At 62.0% G+C, this 14,581-nt stretch overlaps 1 protein-coding gene across 1 annotated transcript in view; it reads left to right on the top strand.

Moving 5' to 3' along the window:
- HMCN2 (hemicentin 2) overlaps nt 1-14,581 on the top strand; it is a 34,179-nt gene that overhangs the window by 19,195 nt on the left and 403 nt on the right. The window contains exons 37-78 of the mRNA XM_027739328.2: nt 146-288; nt 455-605; nt 823-1,041; nt 1,260-1,373; nt 1,465-1,652; nt 1,826-1,922; nt 2,191-2,352; nt 2,746-2,859; nt 2,977-3,108; nt 3,585-3,728; nt 3,829-3,988; nt 4,310-4,434; nt 4,518-4,701; nt 4,886-4,983; nt 5,298-5,570; nt 5,669-5,859; nt 5,934-6,015; nt 6,267-6,403; nt 6,526-6,667; nt 6,864-7,011; nt 7,275-7,402; nt 7,530-7,686; nt 7,795-7,916; nt 8,155-8,319; nt 8,407-8,514; nt 8,606-8,740; nt 8,995-9,129; nt 9,252-9,442; nt 9,766-9,979; nt 10,145-10,279; nt 10,352-10,542; nt 10,620-10,701; nt 10,848-11,117; nt 11,883-12,032; nt 12,237-12,374; nt 12,537-12,658; nt 12,756-12,993; nt 13,115-13,177; nt 13,272-13,400; nt 13,520-13,840; nt 14,056-14,163; nt 14,421-14,547. Of these exons, the coding sequence (XP_027595129.2) occupies nt 146-288; nt 455-605; nt 823-1,041; nt 1,260-1,373; nt 1,465-1,652; nt 1,826-1,922; nt 2,191-2,352; nt 2,746-2,859; nt 2,977-3,108; nt 3,585-3,728; nt 3,829-3,988; nt 4,310-4,434; nt 4,518-4,701; nt 4,886-4,983; nt 5,298-5,570; nt 5,669-5,859; nt 5,934-6,015; nt 6,267-6,403; nt 6,526-6,667; nt 6,864-7,011; nt 7,275-7,402; nt 7,530-7,686; nt 7,795-7,916; nt 8,155-8,319; nt 8,407-8,514; nt 8,606-8,740; nt 8,995-9,129; nt 9,252-9,442; nt 9,766-9,979; nt 10,145-10,279; nt 10,352-10,542; nt 10,620-10,701; nt 10,848-11,117; nt 11,883-12,032; nt 12,237-12,374; nt 12,537-12,658; nt 12,756-12,993; nt 13,115-13,177; nt 13,272-13,400; nt 13,520-13,840; nt 14,056-14,163; nt 14,421-14,547 (6,433 nt within the window). The remainder of the gene's footprint in view (nt 1-145; nt 289-454; nt 606-822; nt 1,042-1,259; nt 1,374-1,464; nt 1,653-1,825; nt 1,923-2,190; nt 2,353-2,745; nt 2,860-2,976; nt 3,109-3,584; nt 3,729-3,828; nt 3,989-4,309; nt 4,435-4,517; nt 4,702-4,885; nt 4,984-5,297; nt 5,571-5,668; nt 5,860-5,933; nt 6,016-6,266; nt 6,404-6,525; nt 6,668-6,863; nt 7,012-7,274; nt 7,403-7,529; nt 7,687-7,794; nt 7,917-8,154; nt 8,320-8,406; nt 8,515-8,605; nt 8,741-8,994; nt 9,130-9,251; nt 9,443-9,765; nt 9,980-10,144; nt 10,280-10,351; nt 10,543-10,619; nt 10,702-10,847; nt 11,118-11,882; nt 12,033-12,236; nt 12,375-12,536; nt 12,659-12,755; nt 12,994-13,114; nt 13,178-13,271; nt 13,401-13,519; nt 13,841-14,055; nt 14,164-14,420; nt 14,548-14,581) is intronic.

The raw sequence follows: 14,581 nt of genomic DNA on the forward strand, positions 1-14,581 counted from the left end.
TACAGACACCTGAGGGACATCACTTACCAAGGGTCCATCTTTGGGTGTCAGCACTGCCCTGAGGTGCTGCCTATCACTGATTAGGGCAGAGCAAGGGTGCTGGGGGCTCTTCTCTCATCCCAGCTCTGTTGTATTTCCCCACTAGTTCCTCCTTGGATCTCCAGAGATGACCCTTCGGGGGAATTTGCTGTGAAAGAGGTGAAAACCAAGGTCAACAGCACAGTGATGCTGGAGTGTGAGACCTGGGCTGTGCCTGAGCCAACCATCCGGTGGTACAAGAACAAGCAGGTGAGGTCCTAACTGTGACCAGGGAGGAACTTCTGGATTTGGGGACTGTCCCAGGTGGATGGAGTGGGAAGATATGGCTGTCTAGGCTCTGTTCTGCTCCTGGGGGTCTAATTCTCCTCCTGCCCTTCTGTTTCTCCCCTGCCCTGGGTCTGGGGTCTCCGTGTAGCTCCTGGAAAGCACTGGACACCTCCAGATCCTCAGTGAGGGGCAGGTCCTTCAGATCAAACCAGCCAGTGCCTCAGATTCGGGGCATTACACCTGTGTGGCCACCAACGCTGTGGGCGAAGACGACAGGGACTTCATTGTGCATGTCCAAGGTGAGCCCTGGGTGGAGAGCCTGCACCCAGAGCAGTGGGTGTCTCAGCAAGAGAAGGGGTCCTTGGTGGGGTTCCATGTGGGAGCACAGCAGGATGAGCAGTTTATGCCTGATGGAAAACATCTCCTTGGTCCTAGTCAGGCCCGGGTAGGTGCTCTGGTTGCACCTGGGGGTGTGAGTCCCTGTTCCCCACAGCTGACCACAGCCTGTCCCTGCAGTGCCTCCGCTCTTCCAGCAGCAAACAAGCCCCAGAGAAGCTCTTGAGATCTTCTACCGGGAGGAAGACGAGGATGGGGAGGTGACAGAGCACCGGCAGGCTGTCCTTGACCAGCCCACCGCGCTCTACTGCGACACCAGCGCCATCCCATCCCCCCAGCTCACCTGGTACAAGGATGGGGAGCCCCTCTCCCCTGGCCCGGGGGTGCTGATGCTGTTAGGTAATGGGCACAGACCCCCACTATGGGGTTTGGGGGGCAGTCCTGCAGCAGCTGTGCGGGTTGAGAGCATCCATAGCATGGCAGAGGTTGGATCTTGTCCCCTTGCTCCCGCCAGCGTGCACAGCACCTGTGGGACCTGCTGAGGCTGCATTAGGGGTCTGTGCATGGAGTGGTTGGAGGGGACAGCCCACGGACGTGCCCCTGTCCCTGTGCTGCAGGGGGCCGGGTGCTGCAGCTGCCGGCGGTGAGGGAGGAGGACGCGGGCACGTACACCTGCGAGGCGGCCAACGCCGCGGGACGGGACCGCCTGCACTACGAGCTGGAGGTGCTGAGTGAGTACAGGGCTGGAGGTGCTGAGTGAGTACAGGGCCGGGGGGATATCGGATGGAGGCACACGACAGCCCCATAACCGCCTGCTTCCAGCTGCCCCAGCCATCCGGGGTGGCACAGAGGATCTGCCTGAGGAGGTGATGGCCACCGTCAATGGCACTGTCCACTTCAAGTGTGAAGCTACCGGGCACCCGGAGCCTGCAGTGTCCTGGCTCTGGAATGATGTCCCCATTGTGACTGGCCCACGGCACCAGATCCTCGAGGGTGGCACGGTCCTTCAGGTCGGTGTCCCCTTGGGTAGGTGGCTGTGCCAGGGAGGGACACGTGAGGGGATGGGGCACTTTTTCCTTCCAACGGAGGCTGCCCTGGTCTCACCAGGAGCTTGGTCCCCATGGGAGCCCCAACAGCTCCCTGGCTCAGGGCAGCCCTCAGTGTGGGGGCTCCCCCTTTGCAGGTGGCTGCAGTGGAGGTGGGTGACACTGGCAGATACACGTGTGTGGCTGAGAATCCGGCTGGGTCAGTTGAGAAGCACTTCGCCCTCACTGTGCAGGGTAAGGCATCTCCCCTTCTCTGGGTCACTGATTTACCCCCCTCTGGCTCCTCCTCCTCCTCCACCAGCTGGAATCTCCCGTGGCTCTGGAACTGCATGGCTGCCTCTGTCCCCTCGTGCTTGTCACGCTCACCCTGTGCACAGAGGTCGAGGTGCCACATGCTCTGGGCAGGCGAGAGACGCTCTGTGCATGTGTTCTCCTGGGGAGAACTCAGCCTCCGTGGTGATGGTTCCCCTATGGCACTGTCTTTTGGGATGCGCTGGAGCAGAAGCTCCCTGGATTGTGGACACAAACCCCAAAAGCGTTGATGGCATCGTCAATGGCAGCGTCTCACTGGTGTGCGATGTCCGATCCTACCCGGCTGCAGAGATCGCCTGGTACAAGGATGGCCACGTCCTGTGGCTCAGTGAGGGGGTGACTGTCAGCCCAGGTATGGTGGGATGAGCAAGGTTGATAGCCTGTGCCCTGGGGCTTGGCACAGCCTTGGGCTCTAACTTCCCTAAACCCCCTTTCTGGGTGCTGCCTGTGGGACTTGAGCTCAGATTTTGGCCATACCACACAGTAACCACATGCTGCCAAATTGTCTCCTCTGGGCTCTAAAGGCTGCATCCTGAAAACTCTGTGTTGCCACCCCCCAGGAGCTCAGCTCCCTTCCTTTCTGTGCACAGTGAAGCCTCAGACTTGAAAGAAAGACTTTGATGGCCAGACTCCTCTTACACGGAGCTTGGCCAACTGCTGGGGGCCCAGTCAGTTTGCTGGTGGGGTGGCCCAGACCTGGTCCTGCTCCAGCCTGACCTGACTCCCTGCTTTCGACTTCTTCCAGACTCACGGGTGCTGCAGATCCATCCCCTGAAGCTTTCCAGCTCAGGCACATACACGTGTGTGGCACTGAACGTGGCTGGCCAGGATGAGAAGCGCTTCATCCTCAACGTCCATGGTGAGTGTGAGGGCTCAGCCAGGAGCTCTGCCTCTCAGAGCACACACCGAGGAACCAGGAGTGAACCCTGGTCTTTGTACTCCTGGTCACATTCCCATCCCTGCTCCTCTGTCTCAGAGCCCCCAGGCATCCAGGACCTGCAGAAGGAGACACTTGAAGCTGACGTGGGGACCCCCCTCGTCCTGACCTGCCAAGTCACTGGGGTGGCTGTGCCCACTGTCACCTGGCTGAAGGATGGGAGCCCCCTGGGTATGTGTGCGGGGCACACCGTGCTGGGCTGCCATCCCCAGCCTGTTCCCCTGAATCAGTCCTGCCTCAGTTTCCCCACTTCCAACCCTGCTGCAAGAGACCCTCAGGAGCTCATAGGGAGGGGGCAGAGTATGAAAGAGTTGGTGTTTTCCCTGAGGGCTTTTAGGAGACCTCAGATTCATTCCTGAGGCTTGAAGCAATGGGGTGTGGGTATGAACCTTGATGGAGGGGGATGTGGGTGTGAGTTCTCTGGGTACCAGCCCTTGGGGTACCTGCTGGGACAGGGGTTTGCCCTGAAACCAGTGGCTCTTTTCTCCTGTAAAGCTCCAGCAGTGCAAACTGCAAAATCTCTGCTGTGCTTTAACAGTGTCCCCAGACCTGGATCCCGGGGGTGGGAAGGGGGTAGCGCAACAATGAGCCTGAGGATGGTTCAGTGGAGGAGCAGTGCTCAGCCCTCTTCACCTGTCTCCTTGCAGAGAGTAGCCCAGAGCAGGGCTTGGTGTCTGGGGGGGCCCAGCTCCAGCTCAGCCCCCTCCAGCCCTTCCACCAGGGCAGATACACCTGCCTGGCCCGGGGTCCAGGGGCTGAGACACGCAAGGACTTCGTGGTGCTGGTGCGAGGTAGGGCTTCCCCAAGGCAGCCAGGTGTCCGTGGGCTCTCCTTTGGAGTGGAGCCTTCCTCCCCCTCCTCTCCCTCAGCATCCCCCTCTTCTCGGTGCAGTGGCCCCTCAGATCATCAGTGCAGGGCTCCCCAGTGAGCACAGCGTGCCGGAGGGCAGCGGGGTCAGGCTGGAGTGCCGGGCCCAGGGACAGCCCACCCCCCAGATCTCCTGGTTGAAGGATGGGCAACCCCTGGAGCTGCAGCCCCCCTCACATGTCCGGTGAGTTTGGGAGGGGAGGACCACCCCAGGAGCTGACCACGGCACAACCCTGTCTGTGCCTCAGTTTCCCCACGTGCAAAATTGCCATGCAAGGCAGGCTGAGCTCTGCTGCTTTTTCCCATTGCTTGATCTGCGACATGCTCATGCCAGCTCTTTGCTGAGAGCTGCTGAGACAACACCATCGTGGGTGTCCAGGATGGTCACTGTCACCCTGGCATGGTCCCAGTTGATGCCTGGGCTGCGACCAAGCACAGAGCACCTCTGCCCCGCGGGCACGTTAGGGATGGGCACACAGGTCACTGCCCTGTCCTTCCCACACAGGATGTCCCCGGATGGCAGCTCCCTGCTCCTTGAGGGGCTCCAAGCTGCCGACTCGGGGGCGTACACGTGCCTGGCCCGAAACAGCGCGGGCGAAGACACGCGGCTGCACACGCTGAGCGTGCTGGGTGAGCAGGGCTGGGACCCGCGGGGCAGTGCCAGGGCAACCCGCCCCCGACAGCCCCAGCATCCCCTCTGTCCCCCCGCCCAGTCCCTCCCACCATCGAGAGAGGTGCCGATGACCCGGAGGTGGTCCGCGGAGCCCTGTCCGCAGTGGTAACACTGGAGTGCCGGGCACGGGGGTCCCCTCCGCTGCACGTGAGCTGGCTGAAGGACGGGCTGCCCCTCCGCCTGTCCCCTCGCGTCACTCTGCTGTCGGCCGGGCACGTCCTCAGGTGAGAAGTGACCCTGGAGTGATGCTCAGCCGCAGGCTTTGGGGCTGGTACTCAAGTTTGCGTGCGGGGATGGCCGTGGCTGCACCCCGAGGTGACTGAGTGTCAGCGCGGAGACCTTGGGGAGCAGGGGGTCACCCAGAGCTGATGTCTCCTCCCCACTCCTCTGCCCCACTCCATGGTCTAGGATCTTCCAGGCACAGGTCTCCGACGCCGGGCTCTACACCTGCGTTGTCTCCAGCCGGGCAGGGGTGGCCGATCGCAGCTTCGTCCTGGAGATACGAGGTATGGGACAGATGGGCTTGGGGAGAGCAGAGTGGGGGGCACCCAGGCACTGATTTTGCTGGCAGAGCACATGTTGTGCATTGTAGTCCACTCCCAAACAGGGTCCTGAGCCATCCCTTAGCTGCTGGCCTGGGTTTGGAGGGGATGGAGCAAGGCAGGACCAGCCTGAAAGCAGTCCCAGAACACCCTGCAGGGAGGGTGAGCAACCTTTGGGTGCTCACAGGACACCAGGGAACTGCCAAACCCATCTCCAGTGCCTGGGGATCCAACTTTACTCCCACAACCCCCCCTAAAGGAAATCCTTCCCTCCCCAGTGCCCCCTGTCCTGGAGAGCCCTGAGAGCAGAGAGGAGCAGATGGTGGCTGAGGGCTCTGATGTCACTTTCTCCTGCAAAGCCACCGGGTCCCCAGCACCAGCAGTGACCTGGCTGAAGGATGGAGAGCCCCTGGGGCAGCACAGAGACCAGGTGCCTGGTGGCCCACAGCTGAGCCTGGCAGCCGTGGGGCCATCTGACACAGGGGTGTACTCCTGCCTGGTGGTGAACGAGGTGGGAGAGGCCAGCAAAACCTTTCACCTCCTGGTGATGGGTGCGTGTCATCCCCCCGGGACTTGGGAAGGGCAGCTTAGCCAATTTTTTGGGAGCAATGAGGGGATGAGTCCTCCTGCCTTGCCACGTGCCTTGCAGAGCCACCCCGTGTCGAGGCTGCATCCCACCCCACTGAGATGTCCCTCACTGTGGGCACCCCACTGGAGCTGACATGTGTGGTCACGGGTGTCCCCATGCCCACTGTCACCTGGGAGAAGGACGGACGGCTGCTGGCAGGGCCCTGGCTCATGTCGGGGAATGAGAGCACCCTCCGTGTGGAGAGCGCTGAGGTGGGAGCTCCTCTTTCTTCTCCCCACCTGCATTTTCTTTTGTGCCTCAATTTTTCCCTCTCCTGGCTGTGTAGGTGGCTGACTCTGGCTTGTACACCTGCCTGGCCACTAGCCCTGCTGGGGAGGACAGCAGGAGCTTCCACCTCAGCATCCAAGGTAGTGTGGCCCCAGCAGTGCAGTGAGGAGGGTGCTGCAGGATGGTCCAAGCTCTGGGGGACCAGAGAGCTGTAGCATCCCTGCATTCCTCTTTGGGATTGGTGGGGGCTGTAAAAAACCTCTAAAGAAGGATCTGGAGCACAGGATGATGGTCCTGCAGAGTAGCGGCCTGTGCATGACTTACAGGGACAAGTATGGAGGTGTCCAACACACATTGCACATCCTCTGACTCCCTGACGTGTGTCCCACAGCACCACCCAGCACTGAGAGTGCTGGGGAGATCCCCATCATCACGGCTGCAGCAGGGGGGCAGCTCATCCTGGAGTGCCCAGAGGATGCTGAGCCACCCCCCCACATTGAGTGGCACCGGGAGGGCTCCCCAGTGCAGGTACCTGTGACGGGACCAGGGATGGTGCACGGGCAGGGACTGGGATGAACCTGCACCAGCTCTGAGGCGCTGGCAGGGGCTGGTGCAGGGAAAGCTGCTGATAGGAGCTCCTGGGGGTTTAGGAGGATTCCCACAGGCAGGTCCTGGCCGAGGGACGCTTCCTGCAGATCCGGGCTGTGCGGGCAGTGGACGGTGGGGAGTACAGCTGCAGGGCCACCAACACCATGGGGGACACCAGCCTGCGCCTTCGGGTGCAGGTCCATGGTGAGTGCTGCCCTTCCACTGGCCTTGGCTGACCCTGAGTGCCAGCTCCTTCCCTGTTGAATCAGGGATGTGGAATATTATGGAGTGTCTTGCAGTTGGACGATGGGGCTGGACTATGCCCAGCCTCCAGTGCTGCTCTGGGCTGGCATCCTCCATCCCTGAGCCCTGTCCCCCACTTTCTGTGATGCTGCCACAGTGGCCCCTGAGATCCAGCCAGGCCCTGAGGAGGTGAGAGCCCTGCTGAACAGCTCAGCTGTGCTGCTGTGCCAGGCAGAGGGGTGGCCCATGCCCCGGGTGACGTGGCGGAAGGACGGCCAGCTCCTGCCCCTTCCTGGGAGTGACAGGTATGAGGCTCTGCAGGTTGGTGACACCAAGAACTGGTACTCAGATAGTGCCACCCTCCACATCAATATGTCATTTGGTGTGCCTGGAGCAGAGGCAGCACTGTCACGCTGTGAAGAGTTGTGCTCTGTCCCCACACCAGCTCACTGGGCACGAGCTGCATATGACTGCAGTGGCACTTGTCACCTTCCCATCGACTGGTCACTGTGTGGTGCAGCCCAGCCATGCAGAGCCCCCACAGGGCTTCCTTGCTCTCCCTCCTCAGGCTGCAGCTCCTGCCAGGAAGTTCCCTGCAAATCAACCCCGTCCAGGTCCAGGATTCAGGCCATTACCTCTGCATGGCATCCAGCCCTGCTGGCTCTGACCGCCAAGGCCTGAACCTCCATGTCCTGGGTAAGCTGGAGAGCCAGATGGATCCCTCCTAGGCTCACCCCCTTGCAACCCACCACTGCTGGGCTGCTCTCATCAGTGCAATGATGTGCTGCTGTCCTCTGCTTATCACCACCATGCCCTCCTGCAGTCCCTCCCACCATCGCCCCTGGGCCCTCCAACCTCACCCTGCTGGCTCAGCAGCCAGCCACGCTGGGCTGTGACTCCTGGGGGTCCCCTGAGCCCCACATCAGGTGGGAGAAGGACGGTCGCCCCCTGAACCTACACCGCCCACCTGGCACCTACAGGTACACTGGGCACCTCGCCCACTGAAGGGTCCCTCTGTAAGGTGGGGTTTACCCCCTCTCACTGCTCCCCGTGGGACAGAAGTGACTCTGTGTGCTCTGCCTGCACAGTTTGCAGTCCTTGGGATCTCTGCTCATCACCAGCCCTGGTCCCCGGGATGAGGGGAGGTTCGAGTGCATCGCCACCAACACGGCTGGAGAGGCACGCAAGGTCTTCCTCGTGTCTGTCCACGGTGAGGTTCTGGGGGCTGGGGGTCTTGCTGAGAGTGGCTTTCCCAGGATTTGTCACCACCTCGGGCATGATGTGAGTGTGCTGCAGCCCCCCCGGGGTTGGATTCCCTCTTGAGGACTGGGCATGAGGGCAGGCAAGAGAGGAAATAGCTGTGTCCATGTGCACAGGGACAGAATCCCCTTCAGCATTTACCATGCATCCCTGCTCACCTCCCTCCCTTCCCTCCTTCCCCTCTCCAGTGCCCCCCACCATCGCTGATGACCTCACGGATGTGGTTGTCACCCGGCTGTCCCCTGTGGTCCTCACCTGCTACACCTTTGGTGTGCCCCCGCCCACGGTGTCATGGAGCAAGGACGGGGCTCAGCTGGGCAGCAGAGGAGGGGGCTACCGCGTCCTACCCAGAGGTACGGGCACGGGGCAGCACAGCCCCAGTGGGACAGTGGGTCCCTGCCAGCCCTCCTGCTGCCTCCCCTCTGCCCACTGTCTTCCAGGAGCCCTGGAGATCAGGCAGGCGCTGCCTGCACACACTGGCCACTACACCTGCACGGCTCGGAGCGCTGCCGGCACAGCCCGAAAGCACCTGTGGCTCACGGTGCATGGTACGCACAGCTCCCGGGGTCCCACTTCTGGGGGCCCTGCACTCTCTGCCCAGGGTAGCCCCAGTGGGCAGCATTTCCCTGCTGCTTGCAGAGCCCCCTACTTTGAAGCCCCTGCCCGGCATGGTGATGGTGATGGTCAACACCAGCGTGGTGCTGTCCTGTGAGGCCAGAGGTGTCCCCCGGCCGGAGGTCACCTGGCAGAAGGATGGTGTTGGCGTTGCCGGAGGTGAGCAGGAGCCTGCTGGAGGATAGCAGAGCCCACACAGCCTTTTCCTGGGGGAATATTTGGGTGCTGGGGAGTTGTAGGCATTCTAGCAGGGTGGGGAGGTGTCACTGTGTGTGGGTTCTCCTGGCTCCCAGCTGCTGCCCCAGGTGGGTGTGTTGGCTGCTGGAGCTGTTCCATGGAGACTCCCTGGGAAGAGGCACTTCTGTGGGGGAAGCAGTCCCTATCCTGCCCTTCATTCCTGCCCTTCCCCACAGGGCCTGGCCTGAAGGTGCTCCCCAATGGGCGGCTGCGTCTCCTCCGAGCAGCCCCAGAGGATGCAGGCACCTACCTGTGCGTGGCTCGCAACCCCTCGGGCACCGCTGCGGGGAGGACCAGGCTGATCGTGCAAGGTACAGCAGCAATCGGGGCCCCAGTGCTTGTCCCCTCCTCTGCTCAGCCCCTGCCCCAGCACCTCACACCAAAACGTGGCTGTTGAGGTGCGAGCAAGTCCCTTCCCTCCTGCCCCATCCAGTGCCCCCCGTCATCGCGGCCGGCCCGCTGGAGCTGGTTGTCCTGGAGGGGCTGGAGGTGCTGCTGCCCTGTGCTGCCCGTGGTGTCCCCGAGCCTCGTGTGTCCTGGAGCCGGGAGGGAGCCCTGGTGCGGGGTGGCGGGGGGAAGGCCACTGTCCTGCCCTCCGGGGAGCTGCTGCTCCGGGATGTCCAGGTGAGCACCGTCCCCTCCTGTCACTGAGCCAGCTGTCAAGTCAGAGAGCCGAGGAACAAGTGTCTTTTGCTGCTGAAAAACAAGCCCTGGATACATCTACCAAAATATATTTGGTAGAGAGAGCCCTGTGCAGTCCTTTGACACAGAGGCTGGAGGGTCAGGGTAGTGTGGGTTTGCTAATGTGGGCTGGAAAAAATGGTTGTGGCCAAGCAGTGGCTTTTTAGGTGCACAACAACCAGCAAAGCCGTAACACAGTGAGCCAGGGCTGCACCTGGACTCCAGACTCAAGCTGACCCCTCTCATCCTCCTCTTTCCCGGTGCAGGAAGGGGATGCTGGGAGCTACTCCTGCATTGCAGTGAACTCGGCTGGGAGGGCAGTCCGACAGCTCTCCCTCTTCATCCACACCCTGCCCACCTTCACCCTCCTGCCCACAGACATCACCCTGAACTGGGGCGAGAGGCTGGACCTGGTGTGTGCTGCCGTGGGCAGCCCCCAGCCCCGCCTCTCCTGGACGGCCAACGGGCAGCTCATCACTGGTACCTGGGCAGAGGGTGCTGTGCTTGGGGGGAGGACATGATCCTGGTGCCATCCTAGTCCTCGTTCCACCTTTCAGGGCCCCTGGGGTGCCGGCGTGTCTGGCTGTGCGGGGTTGTAACCAGCTGGTCCCCAACTACAATTTTTTGGGGGTTTGCACCCCGCAGATGGTGTGTCGGGGCAGAGTGGCAGGAGCACCCTGCGGCGGGAGGCAGCCACCCGTGCTGACAGCGGGACCTACGTGTGCCACGCCGAGAACAGCGCCGGTGCCATCAGGGCCACCGCCTTTGTCTCTGTCAGAGGTAGGTGCCGGCAGGGAAACTGGGGTGCCCAGTCAGCCCCCCTCCTCTGCCACCTCTCTCTCCCTTTCCCAGAGGCACCCATCATACAGGGGGACCCCAGCACGTACCAGGTGGAGCACCCAGGAGGTGATGCCCTCCTCGACTGCGATGCTCAGGGTCACCCTGAGCCCCTCATCCGCTGGAGCAAGGATGGGGTGCCGGTGGTGGCCAGTGGGCGCCTGCGCCAGCTGCAGAACGGCTCCCTGGCCATCCAGGCCGTGGGGGTGAGTGGGGCCTTCAGGGTGCTGGTGCATTTTGGGGAGCTTTCATGGCATTGTGCTAACGCTGTTGGTCCTGCTAGAGCACTGATGCGGGGCACTACCGGTGTGTGGCGGAGAATGGTGCGGGCACAGCAGCAAAGGTCATCACCCTGGTCCTGCAGAGTGAGTGCTACCCACCTCTGCACCCTCTTTTTAAGGGACTGCAAACCATGCCACCCCTCAGCCCCCCAACCATCCCTGACCCCTGGGGAGCAGTCCCAGAACCGCTGGAATGCTGCAGCACTGCCTGCATCCCTTTCCCTGCCCAGGTGCCCCCATGGTGACAGTGACACCAGGAGTGGTGACAGCACGTGCTGGGCAGCGTGTGCTGCTGCACTGCATCATGTCAGGGGAACCCACACCCTCTGTGGAGTGGCAGCGGGATGGGGAGCCGCTTTCCGAGGGTCCTTATGCCCGTGTCCTGCCCAATGCCACCCTGCTCCTGCCTGCTGTTGCCCACCGTGATGCCGGCAGATACTCCTGCCTCGCTCGCAATGCCCTGGGTTCTGCCATTGCCCACAGCTCCCTGGATGTCCAAGGTGAGTGTCTGCCCTGGGCTCGGGGGCTTCTGGCTGGCTCGGGGGGCTGGGGCTGCCCACAGTACTGTTACACCCTGGGGTAAGACCTCCAGCATGGTGCTTTGGAGGGATATTGCCTTTTCTGGCTTGCTCTAAACCCTGTGATTCATGCTCTGGTTTGCCCTCTCCTCTCTTCCACTGCTCAGCTGAAGGTCTGAGCCCAAACAGACCCTCACCCAAGCAGCAACCATGTGCCAACCCACACTCGCCTCTCCTCAGCTTTCCTGCATTTGCTGCCCGTGATTAAATTCCCATCTCCCAGGGGCTCTCTAAATGCACAGGCACATCCTCTCCTGCTACCCCTTAGGAGCAGAGAGCCTGGATGGATAGAGGAAACTCCAGCTGCCCTGTGTGCCCCTGCGTGGCTGCTGGCATTTTGCTGCCAGGCATGCTGGAGAAGCAAATAAAAGCTTGGGGCCACTGCCAGGACCATGATGTTGATACAGAGCAGGGTTTGGGGATGTCAGTGCATGTTGGTGTGATAAGACACAGGCACACTCACAGCATCCCTTGTCAATGTGGCACTGCTGCCCGGAGCCAGGGGGTCTCTGGGGACTGTTCTTGCAGTCATGCAGGGACACTGCCTGCCTTGCTCCAGCTTTCACCTCCAGAAAACAAGATTTTCTTGACAAGGAAATTAGTGAGAGGAGAATCAGTGAAGCACCCCGCTCTCCCGTGGGAGCGCAGCCCCAGTGCTGCTGCCTGACCCCATCTCTTTTGCCCCAGGGGAGCTGCACCAAGTACGGGGCCGCCTGGTTGGTGTCATCAATGCCCACAAGTTTGGTGTCTCCCCCCTCGATGCCAGCATGGTGGATGACCCACAGTCCGGCACCACCACCATCCGGAGCAGCATCGGGAGCATCCCACCCACTGCAGGTGAGTGGTCACCTCTGCCCTCACCCTTGGGAGGGTTTTGACCTGTGTCAGGTGTCAAAACTGGGGGAAGGATTTTTATTTCCTTCTTCCCCCAAAAGCAGCACCCAAATCTGTGCCATGTGGGCATGGAGGAGTGGGGCAGGCTGGGTGCCCCCTCAGGAGGGTGCTGGCTCCCTGGTGACGTGTTTTCTCTCCCATCTCCAGGACCACTGATGCGGACGCTGGTCACCATCATTGCCCCCATTTACTGGTCCTTGGCACACACTGATGGGGCGACCCGAAGTGGGTTCCTGCTCACCCAGGGAACCTTCCAGCATGAGTCACAGCTGGAGTTTGCCACAGGTTAGAGATTCCAGCAGCCCCAGGCAGGGGGAGCCTGGTCAGCTCCTGGGGGAACTCGGACTCCATTTCCCCAAGCACCATCTCCAGGCTGAGCCCCTCAGCCAGAGGTGGAGCTGTGTTTGGGGGTGCCATGGGCTGCTGCTCACCGCTCCCCCCTGGCAGGGGAGCTCCTGCGGGTCACCCACCTCGCCCGGGGCGTGGATGCCACTGGTGCTCTGCGGCTGGACAGTGTGGTCAGCGGCTCCGTGCCGGACACCATCGGCGAGGCCGCGGTGCTGCTGCAGGTGCCGGCGCTGCCCGTTCTCCCTGTGGGGCCACGACTCTTGTGCTGGGAGCATGGGGATGGTCCATGGCCTGACCCCTCTCCCTGCCTCTCCCCAGGACTTCAGCGAGCGCTATGTGCAGACGGGCACAGGGCAGCTCTCTGGGGGTTCAGTGCAGAGCTTCCTGCGGGATGGGCACATCCTCCATGCCCGCTGCAATCACACCATCGTGTACGACCCCGCTGTGGGCCCACAGCTCCCCTGGGTGCAGCACCTCCGGGCCAGAGCCATCACTGCCTCCTATGACCCAACCACAGAGCAGCTCCACTTCCAGCTCCGTGCCTCGCTTGATGCAGGTAATGAGGGGAGTCCCAAGGATGAGGATGGAGACACCGGGATCCCTCAGTGTCTGTGAGGGTGCAAACACCATGTCCCTGCAGTGACATGTCCCTTCTCATTCTCTTTGCTCAATCCCAGGGGCTGATGGAGACCAGTGCCCACTGGGATTCATCCTGGACCCTGGGCAGCTGTACTGCGTTGGTACGGACCCTTCCCGAGGGGGGCATGAGGATGGCGAAGGGCACCTGGTTCCACTTCCCCATCCCCCCAACCCTGTCCTCTCTCTGCTGCCCAGATGTCGATGAATGCACCGAGGGGTCCCACGCCTGCCGCTACAACCAGCTCTGCCAGAACACTGCAGGGAGCTACCGCTGCCCCTGCCCTCCCGGCTACCGCGCGCTGGGCGTTGGCTGGCCGTGCCTGGGTATGGGCTGGGCTCTCAGGGGACACATACTTGGCCACAGTGCCATGGTCGCACCCCTGCCCTGCTACAGCCTCAATTTCCCCATCCAGCTGCAGCTCATCATCTCTTTCCTCTTCCAGACATCAATGAGTGCCTGCAGTTTCCCCCACCGTGTGCCTTTGAGTGTCGGAACCTTCGGGGCTCCTACGAGTGCCTGTGCCCCCCTGGCAGGATCCTGCTGCCGGGTGGACAGTGTGGCACAGCAGGGACGGATGGAGGGGACACAGTGGGCAGCACGTCCCGGGACACCCCCCTGCGCTGGCTGGGGCCGAGGAGCCACCCGTGGGGACGATCCTTCTACACGCAGCTCGCCCTGCGTCGCGTGGCCAAGGACGCAGGGACGGGTGCCCGTGGCCCCCCCTGCCCTACAGGCTATGTCAAGAGGAATGGCACCTGCACTGGTGAGTGTGTGTCAGGGAAGGCTGTTGCAGATTGTTCAGAGGCCGCTTTGTCCCCAAAAAGTAACTCCTGTGCCCACTGCTGCCCTGTCCCCCACACTTCGTTTGCACCCTGTGGTCTTGGCTGTGCTGGGAAAGGGAGGTGAGAGTCAGACTGTCCCAGGGCAGTGGGCAACAGAGGGGGCTGATGCTTCTCCTTCATCTCTCTCACCCCACAGACCTCGACGAGTGCCAGTCAAAGCACGAGTGCAGGAACAGCCCGGGCAGCTACCACTGCCTGTGCCCCCCTGGCTACCAGCTGCTGTCCAATGGGAAGACCTGCCATGGTCAGTGTGGGGGTGCCAGGGGGATGTCCAGTCCCCATAGTGCCCTGGGTGTCATCTTTCTGGGGCTGCAAGTCTTTCTCCTTCTATGGGAGGGTTGTTTCCAGGCTCAGCACCCCGCAGAGCCTGAGTTTTTGTCCTGCTCCCCCAGTGTCTGAGAGCCCGGGGAAGGGGTGGGAAGGTGTGGGGGTCGGGGTTTGAACCTCCACCTCAGCTGTGGGTACCCAGTACCCTCAGACTTGTTCCCTCTCTCCCTGCAGACACGGATGAGTGTGCAGAGGGCACAATCCAGTGTGACTCGAGCCAGATGTGCTTCAACACCCGTGGAGGTGCCCAGTGCGTTGATGTGCCGTGCCCAGCCGGGTACCGGAGAGGCTCCAGCCCAGGGTGAGTCGTGCTGTGGGGCTCGGGGTGTCCATTC

This window comes from Pipra filicauda, unplaced genomic scaffold, assembly GCF_003945595.2.
Source record: "Pipra filicauda isolate LSUMZ 115617 unplaced genomic scaffold, ASM394559v2 scaffold121_size3267253_pilon, whole genome shotgun sequence".
In the NCBI taxonomy this organism is placed as follows: domain Eukaryota; kingdom Metazoa; phylum Chordata; class Aves; order Passeriformes; family Pipridae; genus Pipra; species Pipra filicauda.